Source organism: Pongo pygmaeus, chromosome 2, assembly GCF_028885625.2.
Source record: "Pongo pygmaeus isolate AG05252 chromosome 2, NHGRI_mPonPyg2-v2.0_pri, whole genome shotgun sequence".
Classification (NCBI taxonomy): domain Eukaryota; kingdom Metazoa; phylum Chordata; class Mammalia; order Primates; family Hominidae; genus Pongo; species Pongo pygmaeus.
The window spans coordinates 134,048,559-134,058,811 of record NC_085930.1 but is presented as its reverse complement, the minus strand read 5'-3'; the positions used below and the strand labels follow the sequence as shown (position 1 = coordinate 134,058,811).

The 10,253-nt window shown below is 38.6% G+C and overlaps 1 protein-coding gene across 2 annotated transcripts in view; it reads right to left on the bottom strand.

Annotated features, from left to right (window-relative positions):
- Nucleotides 1-2,803: 2,803 nt before the first annotated feature.
- EFHB (EF-hand domain family member B) overlaps nucleotides 2,804-10,253 on the bottom strand; it is a 55,362-nt gene continuing 47,912 nt past the window's right edge. The window contains exons 11-13 of one of the 2 annotated variants that reach the window (XM_054479934.1): nucleotides 7,743-7,955; nucleotides 5,878-6,059; nucleotides 2,804-3,135 (exon numbers count right to left, since the gene is read on the bottom strand). In XM_054479934.1, the coding sequence (XP_054335909.1) occupies nucleotides 2,962-3,135; nucleotides 5,878-6,059; nucleotides 7,743-7,955 (569 nt within the window). In that variant the 3' untranslated portion in view covers nucleotides 2,804-2,961. The remainder of the gene's footprint in view (nucleotides 3,136-5,877; nucleotides 6,060-7,742; nucleotides 7,956-10,253) is intronic. The other variant, XM_054479935.1, reaches the window with a different exon arrangement.

The following is a 10,253-nucleotide window of genomic DNA, read 5'->3' as shown; positions in this document are numbered from 1 at the left end:
AAGCTTTTAAATGATGTCAGTTCAGCTACCCTAATTTTTATTAAAAGGCTCAAACTTTTAAACAAGGTTTGTCCAGATAAGCAGCACTAGGTCCCTTGCCCCAAAGCCATCCTGCATTCAGGGCAGGGAGCAAACCCCTCAATCAGCTAAACTTAAATTCATGTGGCTCAGGATCACTTCCATCACATGTGCCACTTTGATTCTAGCTGGTTTAACTGATAGAAGAAACTTTAACAGGAGGTAGGTTTCTGAATCCTAGGCAATTCTGAAACAAGAAGCAATGGAAGCAATTCCTAGGCACAGAATTGAAGGGGTGCACTTGAAAAGAATATTGACAATAGACTGCTAAATAGCACCTGCACTCTAGTCAGTACCCAGCACCTCAAAGAATAATGAAAAGTATAGAATAGGCTGAGTAGGGAAGACAGATACTTCATAATAAAAAGTAATGACCAGCCAGGCACAGTGGTTCATGCCTGTAATCCCACCAATTTGGGAGGCCAAGGCGATGGATCACCTGAGGTCAGGAGTTCAAGACCAACCTGGCCAATATGGTGAAACCCCATATCTACGAAAAATACAAAAAATTAGCCCACCATGGTGGCACACACCTGTAATCCCAGCTACTCGGGAAGCTGAAGCACAAGAATCGCTTGAACCTGGGAGGCAGAGGTTGCAGTGAGCTGAGATCACGCCTCTGCACTCCAGCCAGGGTGACAAAGAGAGACTCCATCTCAAAAAAAAAAAGTAACGACTGCGCTTCCGTGTAAAATTTCTAAATTGCATGAAGGAAATAATGTTTCAAATGTCGTGCTCCAATAAGAAAAGACAGTATACATAAAGTAGATTTTTAGGACAGATATAGTAAATGCATAGTATCAAATTTAACTTCATTTCTTCCAAATTAGTTTAAGTCCATAGGTCATAAATTCTAGCTAATGTACACATATGAGCATCCTGGTAAGGTTCAAATCAAGATTTTCTCCATTTCTTTCCTTCACTCAGATATCACGTAATTTCTTCTATGGCTTCGGTGACATACAGATACTGGGTTGTAGAAACACAATTTTCACTGAGAAAATTGCTCGGAGATAACTGCTCTCAGAGCTAAGAATTGGCTTATTTCCTAAATTTGGTGGGAGCTATGAAATCTTGTATGCCTTGTTACATTTTTGACTTCCTAAAATTGAAGCTCAGCCCGCTGAGTCACTTCAGTTAAGTGACTATGATTTTAAGAACCAGGATGGACCTATGGTCTTCCCAGTGAGAAGTAGCTTAAGACGCAGCTGCTTAAAGGAAACACACCTCTCCCCAGGTCTTCCAAACACCTTGGCTGAAACTAGGCAGAAGCAGAAAAAAGGGAGAGATAATTTCCTTGGATTTTTAACTCACTGGGCACTAGATAATTTGATTTCAGTCTTGAATTACTTTGAATTTTATCTTCAGATTTTAACTGGCAAGGAAATTTAACATTTGGGTATTATTTATTCCTGTGAATTTGACACTAGAAAGTTTATTCAAATTTTATCATCTTCATGTTTACCATCTTTATGTTGGCATTTTATTACCAGATTATCTCAATGCTATTATTTATTCTCATTGTAGAATTCTCATTGTAGAATCCCTTATACACTATGTTGGACAACATGACTGGGCATAAGTTGGAATGAGAAATAGAATAAAATGATAACTTTTTTATTTGTCAATGGAGTTTCTTTGACATTGAAAACGTACAGTTCTGACCCATTTTATAGCCTACCAGGGACAAAATATAAAGAACCCACCAGTGATAGGAGGAGGATACACAAAGGAACCTCAATTGGTACTTTTAGAGTAGATTTAGGAAAGTGAATCAGGACCATCCTGAAAGATGGCTTATCTCCTCCCTTAAGGGCAACGGCCGCATGCCTGCTTGACCACAGTTTGATGACTTAAGCCAAATGTGTTAAGAAAGCATGAGTTTAGAGATCTTTTGGAAAAGATTGCTTATTCCCCAAACCTTATAATGTTTTCTTTTGTCTTGTTTTTGCTGTCTTAAAAGCTTTAAATTTGTGGTTTTTAATATATGGAAAGAGCTCCTCTAGCTGTATTCTTCATTTGTTCTTTTAAAGAATTAATTTTTAAAAGACAAGTAACTTTTTAATAGAAAAGGAAATGTAAGGAAGTCAAGATCGCTTTTTTTTTTCCTTAACATTTTTCACCTGTAGCCAGGCGCAGTGGCTCACGCCTGTAATCCCAGCACTTTGGGAGGCTGAGGCGGGCGGATCACAGGGTCAGTAGATCGAGACCAGCCTGGCTAATATGGTGAAACCCCGTCTCTACAAAAAATTAGCCTGACATGGTGGCAAGCGCCTGTAGTCCCACCTACTCAGGAGGCTGAGGCAGGAGAATCGCTTCAACCCGGGAGGCAGAGGTTGCAGTGAGCCAACACTGCGCCACTGCACTCCAGCCTGGGTGACAGAGTGAGACTCCATCTCAAAAAAAAAAAAAAAAATTCACCTGTAGTTCCATGCACAAGATCTAGCTTTTAGTCCACTACATAAACATGAATCTCCTTACTCTTGGTGTGTTACTACATTTTGATCACCTGTGACAGAAATTGCAGTTCAAATTGGCTTAACCAACAAAGAAAATTAAACCTGGCATCATAAATCACACTATGAATTCAGACGGCCAACTAAAATGGATGGAATTCTTAGGCCTACAAAACTTCTAATATCATTCTGAACTGTCTTTGCTGAGGCTAAATGTTAACTCTTCAATCACTTTTCAAGTTCTTAGGTGCTTTATGGAAAACAATAAATTTTAAAATCCAAAATCTAATTTATTAGCAACACATACAGGCATATGAGTCTTACACTGTGAACTCTAACATAATATCTAAAACCAGAATGGATTGAACATTTTAGATAAACATAGAGTTAATAATTCTTTTGCTTGAATGAATGAAGTCCAAAAATATCACATGGGTGTTTTACACTTGATCCGGTCTGCATGCCGTAGCTCATCTAGAACATTTCTGATATTCTCAACACAAACTTCTCCTCTGTGATGCTTTTTTGATGCAAGATTCCATACATTTTCAAATTCTTCATCAGAAAGTTTGACACCAATGTTACACAATATCTCTGCAATCTAGAAAAAGGCATTTAAAATAGACCATGATTTATATGTTTTAAAATTTGTAATGAAAAATATATTTATAACATCTAAGACTATGGATATTTTTCCAAAAAAGTATGTGTGAAAAGTATGTGTGTGTATGTATTTGTGTGTGTGCATGTGCTTGTATATATATATATAATGAGAAAATATCAAAATTCTAATACTGTCAGCTCAGGAATAATTTTATTATTATGAATATGAGGGTGTTCAAATACACTAGCCAATATATAAAGTTACTTTCAACTTTAAATGTCTCATTATTTTAAGGAGAGGTAGCAAAATTCAAGTAAAAAGAGTGAAAAAATAAAGAAGACTTGCTAGGTTTGAGTTCCATTTCAGTCATTTATTGTCATTTTGGTCTTGTGTATGTCACCTAAGCCACTTGAACATTAGTTTCATGTATTTATTTATTTATTTATTTATTTATTTATTTATTTATTTATTTTTGAGACAGAGTCTCACTCTGTTGCCCAGGCTGGAGTGCAGTGGTGTGATCTTGGCTCACTGCAGCCTCTGCCTCCTGGGTACAAGCGATTCTTCTGCCTCAGCCTCCTGAGTAGCTGGGATTACAGGTGTGTGCCACCACACCTGGCCAATTTTTTTGTATTTATAGTAGAGATGAAGTTTCACCATGCTGGCCAGGCTGGTCTTGAACTCCTGAACCCAAATGATCCACCTGCCTCGGCCTCCCAAAGTGCTGGGATTACAGGCATGAGCCTCTAGGCATGGCCAAGTTTTGTATCCTTTAAAATATGAACATTTATAAAATGTATCTAATTGGCCTGTTGGAACTTTAACTATGTGTGCAAATGGCAGATAGTATACCCATGATTAAGAGAGGACACTAAAAGCCAAGCACACTGAAAACTAGTAATCTTTGGTTACAAATAATCTCTCTACAGTGATAACTATTAAAACAGATGAAGGTGGGGAAAAACATGCTTCTTATGTCTTAAGAAAAATACAAGAAAGGAAAGTAAGAACTAGTAGTGGGAAGAAACAATAGAATGAGTAGTGGGAATAAAATATGTGAAAACAAAATTTTAAAATGAAACTAAATTTAAAAGAAGCATTTACTATGAAGCATTCAGAAAAAAAAACAAAAAGGGAAATGAAAAGGTTAGAAGCGAATAGCCAAAGAAATAAAATAGTTGCAGAATACATCTATTAAACAGAATCTCAACAATTAAAAAATCCCCTAGAAATGATGCACCCTTGTGGGAAATTAGTGTAATTAAATACAAATTAAGTACTATTCAAATACAAATCAAATTCTGAAATTCAGAAGAGCAGAGCTGCTAGCAACTGCAGCTATAAAGCAAAAACACAATACCCCTATGCATAGCTGCTATTTTCCCCACCCACTGGTAGTTTAAAAAGGCCCCTGCAGAGTGAGCTCAGGAATGGTTTGAGTCAGTCTTGAGCATCCCAGACCTTCTCCCCCGCTTCCTTCCCCACTCCGTGGGAGGGTTTGCTCCAGTGGTTTGGCATTCTATCAGTAGTATGCTGTCTACCTAACACGTCTACTGAAATCTATCCATTCTCAAGTCAACATTATTATTCCAAGCAGGTCTTTGACTTCTTACTTTTTGTCTAGAATTGTGGGATAAAGGATGACTTCTTAGTTAAAAGGATGACTTCCTAAAGGATGACTTCCTTTAGGGGTTATGAAACAAGCAGGAGATTTCTGTTTCTTTTGGAAACCCTAAAGTTCTATTTCATAGGCCTTTTAGAGTGATTGAGGAAAGTGAAAATACAATCTGGAGGTTTCCTTCTTTGACCCGCAGGAAGGATACCAGGTTCCTCCTTTGGGGCCAGTAAGCAAGCATCAGCCCCTGTCTCTCCTTCCTCTCTGTCCTGCCTCCGTGTGAAAGAATTGCTGGGATGCATCTGCCATTAATTTGGTTAGTATTCAATACGTTTCCAAGCCATCAACCCTTCATCTGAAGTCTGAAAAGGCATCGTATATCTTTTCCTATATCATTTCTAGCTCCAGCTATGAAAGTTCTGAAGAAGGAAGTACTCCCTGAATTACACCTGCTTTCCATAAGCACAGATGTAGACAGGCTAGTCTAACTGAGCACTGCTATCAATCTCTGGCCCTCAGCACCCCAGTGGCTATTCAGACCTACCTGGTTTTATAACCCTAGCTTTATAACTCTTCTAGGAAGAGGATCATCTCGGATGTGGGCATCATGTTTTCTGAGTCAAAAATAAATAAATAAATAAATAAGACAGATGTATTACCTTACCTGTGTTGTGGCAACAAGACAGAATACTTTAAATCAATGCTTGTCGCAGATAATCTGAGACATATGATACCAGTGGACAAGAAGGGTGGCAGAGTGACCATCCTCATGCCCACTCTTAGTTCTAGAGGCCCAAGGCCATCAGGATGCTTACATAAGGAAGGGGTTGATCCTGTTCCTTTTCTCAACTAGAATAGTATTAAATGTTTTAGAAAAATATTTTTCTTCTTTACATGGACCATATTGAATGTAAAATATGAATTTGCTCTTCCTGTCACAGCATAAATTCTACCTCAAGAATTGTACCAGATGTCACAACCAAGTTGAGGATTATTCATCAAGAATCCTATACTTGGGGATCCTGTAGACTTTTGTAAATATAAAAACCCAAGTTTTTAAAAGTCTAAAATAGTAGTTGTTGATAGAGAAAACAGTTCCATTTTTGTATGCTTATATGCTATACCTCTTCTTTTGATCTGGTCTTGAAGAAGTCTCTTTCAAACACTCCTTTCTGGGCGAAGATGGTAGGATATAGTAGTGAATATGCACTACCTTCTTCACCATAATTAGTTCTGTCACTGATGCGACGAATTCGGGGAGCACGAATGTCAGATCGAATGGTTGGAACACCACAAATGGGGTAACCTAGGTCATTGATGAGGAAAGAAAACAAACATTCTAAAACAAAGCTGTGTAACACAGTAGCCACCAGTCACATGTGCATACTGAGCACTTAAAATGTGGCTAGGAAGAATTTTGGTGTATTCCAAATGTAAAATTCAAACATTTTAGTACACAAAAGGAAAATATTTAATAATTGTTATACTGATTAGTTATTGAAATGATAATATTTTGAATATATATAGTATTAAAATTAATTTCACCTGTTTCTTTTTTTTAACATGACTTTTTTTCTTTTTCTTTTTCTTTTTTGAGACAGGGTCTCACTCTGTCACCCAGGCTAGAATGCAGTGGGGTGATCACAGCTCACTGCAGCCTTGAACTCCTGGACTCAAGTGATCCTCCCACCTCAGCCTCCCAGGTTGCTGAGACTACAGGAGTTTGCCAACATACCCAGCTAATTTTTGTATTTTTTGTAGAGACAGGGTCTCACTATGTTGCCCAGGCTGGTCTTGAGCTCCTCGCCTCAATTGATCCTCCCACCTTGGCCTCCCAAGATGCTGCGATTACGGGCATGAGCCACCATGCCCAGCCTGGTTTTCTTTCATGCTAAAAAGTTTGTAAATACATAGATGACTTCAATTTTATTTCTACTGACAACACAGTCTAATGAGAGTAACAAGATTTCATTACTCTAGAATGTATAGCATGTCTATAAAAATCCAATTGAGAAAAATATGTAAATCCTCAATCATGTCCTTATTCCAAGGATGTAATCTTGATCAACATAAAATAGTTTTTCTAAATCACCAATATTCATCCTGCTTCATATTGATATATGGATGTTATGGGTTGAATTGTCTCCTCCCAAAATTTATATGGTGAAGTCCTAACCTCCACTAACTCAGAGTGTGACCCTATTTGGAAATAAGGTCATTTCAGGTATAATTAATTAAGATGAGGTCATACTGGAGTATGGTGGGCCCCTAACCTAATATGGCTAGAGTTCTTGTAAAACGGAGAAATTTGGACACAGACATGCAAATGGGGAGAACACCATGTAAAGATGAAGGCAGAGATCAGGGTGATGCTGAAGAAGCCAAGTGGTGCCAAAGACTGCTAGCAAATCATCAGAAACTAGGGGAGAGGCATGGACAGATTCTCCTTTACAATCCACCAGAGGAACCAATCCTGCTGACACCTTGCATGTCAAGCCTCCAGAACTGTGAGACAATAAAATTCTGTTAAGACATCCGTTTGTGGTACTTTGATACAGCAGCCCCAGCAAATTAACACATGGGGAATGAATATGCAGAGAAATGTTATGTAAAAGCTCTTTAAATATTTGAAGGCAGATATATATGGAGCTAAGAATCATATGGTTTAAAAATCGTCTAATATTCATACTTGGTGGAGTCTGAATTACTACAATGTATAACATTCGATGTTCTGATCTATAATGGTTTCCATTTCATTAATATATAAAGAATCATTTTACTTTGGTCATCATTGGCAATTCAGTTCAATCAACATTTATATGTGGGCCTCGCCTCCCCAGGTAGTTAGAATACGAATTAAATGCAAGGTACAAGGCTTTGAGAAACTTAGTCTAACAGAGAAAGGCAGGGGACAATGCAAGGACAGACAGAGGACAGTTTGCTTCCACGTTTGTTGATGCTTTTAAAACTTGATAAATAAGTGACATACAAGTAGAAGGAATGGCTCCTACAATTGCATTGATCTCAGAAGAAGTTGTCTTATAGTAGTTGGAAACTTTATCACTTGGTCTCAGAAGTGTCCGGAGAGTCTTTTCTGTGCTCCCTGGTTCTTTTAAGACAATATCTTCTGGCTTTATGAGGAGAGTTGGTTCAGGTTCTTCAACATTAGCCTCAGTAGGGTTTACACAATCTGGTTTTCTACCTTTAAGGAAAATAAATGAAAGAAAAAATGCAGGAATACATTACTACTTAGTGCTTGCTGCTCTGCAACAGGTTAAGTTTTCCCATCTAGTCTCTTCTTGCTAATGGAAACAGCTGGCATGACCCCTCCACTGACCCAACACCCAACTGTGGAAGAGTAAGTTCAGGCCAATGTCATACACCAGGAAATCTGAACATGGCCTAATGTTTTCTTCTGCCACTCCACTCACTTTATTCTAGAATAAAGCTTTGAAATATGAGAGACCAAATGTAAACATAGAATCCATTCATTTCTTTTCTTAAAAAAAAAAAAATAGAGCAGCCAGGCACGGTGGTTCACGCCTGTAATACCAGCACTTTGGGAGGCTGAGGCGGGCAGATCACCTGAGGTCAGGAGTTCGAGACCAGCCTGGCCAACATGATGAAACCCCCGTCTCTACTAAAAATATAAAAATCAGTCGGGCATGGTGGCAGGCACCTGTAATCCCAGCTACTCAGGAGGCTGAGGCAGGAGAATCACTTGAATCAGGGAGGCAGCGGTTGCAGTGAGCCGAGATCGCGCCATTGCACTCCAGCCTGGAGGACAAGAGTGAGACTTCGTCCCAAAAAAAAAAAAAAAAAAATAGAGTGTACTTTAATATTTAACTTGAACTACAGAGTTTTTCCTAGCACTATGTCCTAGGGAGAAATAAGACAAGACACGCTTGTAGTTTAAAATTCCACATCTACTTGACTGGGGGGAGCATGCATTACAGCATCGAGAGAGATGATAACAACTCACTGTGAGCTCAAGAACTGTTTCTACAACTAACTCCTGACAAGTCAGTGTACAAAAGAAAACCCTGAGATAGAACTGAAGTTGTAAGACTCTGTCCTCTTTTGCAGATTGCTTTGCTGAGCCAATTCTGAAATTTAGGAATAAATTCCTGCAATCTTTTTCAGATCTGGTTACTACATATATACCACTAGAGAGCGCTGTGGTGTTTCCATCTTTAGAAAAATTCTAAAGGTTCTGGGGGAGCCCAAGTAAGGGTTGCAAAGGCAAGTGGCCTGCTGGTGTTAGAGAAGGGTGGATACCGTGGCAAACTAGAAAAGACTTACCTCTCTGAAGAACGCATTCCTCCCCGCAACCCCACCTCTCCCCACACTCAGTTCCTGCCAATTGCCACTATGAAAATGCTCAGGCCCACTGTTCCAGATCCTCTAACCCTCCACCTCACTAAAAGTAGAAATCTGGACAAAGTTTGAAAAAGAATTTCTCAAAAAATTGAAAGATTACTTACCCACTTTTCTCCAAAAGTCAACAGTAAGATAGAATTTGATATCAGAAAAATTTTGGCAGAACATTCCTGGGCCCCCTCTAGACCTACTGACCACAAACTTGACAGTTTCTACCCTAAAATCATAGAAGATGAAAATCCTCAAAAACTCCATTGAAAATGGCTGAAGAAATCAGGATCCAAAAACCAGAAACAATTCAAAGAATCATCTGGTGTGAAATAAGCTTTTGCTTTCTACCACTACTTCATGAGTTGTGCCAAGAAGGAAGCTCTGTCACCCCTGTTTATGCAAGGGTTGGAGTAGAGCTGTTTTCTATAAAAAGCTTCATTAGGTAGGGAAGATTCTGATGCTTTCCTAGTGGATAGAATAGAAAGGCTAACCCATAAGGGCTCACAGCATCACGAGAGACCAAAATTTGGTTTTGACTTCACAGAAAGGCATGACCCAAGAATAAAAGTGAAAATAGTAGTATCTCCACTTTTTAGAAGAGAGACATCCCAAGAGGAAATACAAATGTAAACATCTTTTTAAAAAGTTGAACCTCTAATAATTAAGATACAAAAATTAAGGTAGGCTGGATGCAGTGGCTCATGCCTTTAATCCCAGCATATTGGGAGTCTGAGGAGGGAGGATTCCTCAAGCCAGGAGTTCACAACCAGCCTGGGCAACACAGCCACTCAAGAGGCTGAGGCAGGTGAATCACTTGAGCCCAGGAGTTCAAGGCTGCAGTGAGCTATGATTGCACCACTGCACTCCAGCCTGGGCAAACAGAGTGAGACACTGTCTCAAAAAAAAAAAAAAAAAAAAAAAAAAAAGCAAGGCAAATGAGGTATTATTATAAACCAACTAAAGTACAAGAATGTAAGAATTTTTGTTTGAAATAACACTCAATGGTAGTAAGATTGGAGTAAAATCTCACAGACTTAGCTGATAAAATTGCAAATCAGTAAAATCATTTAGAAAAGCAAAATGAAAATAGAGTTACTTCTGAGACAATAATAACATTCATAAGAAATGA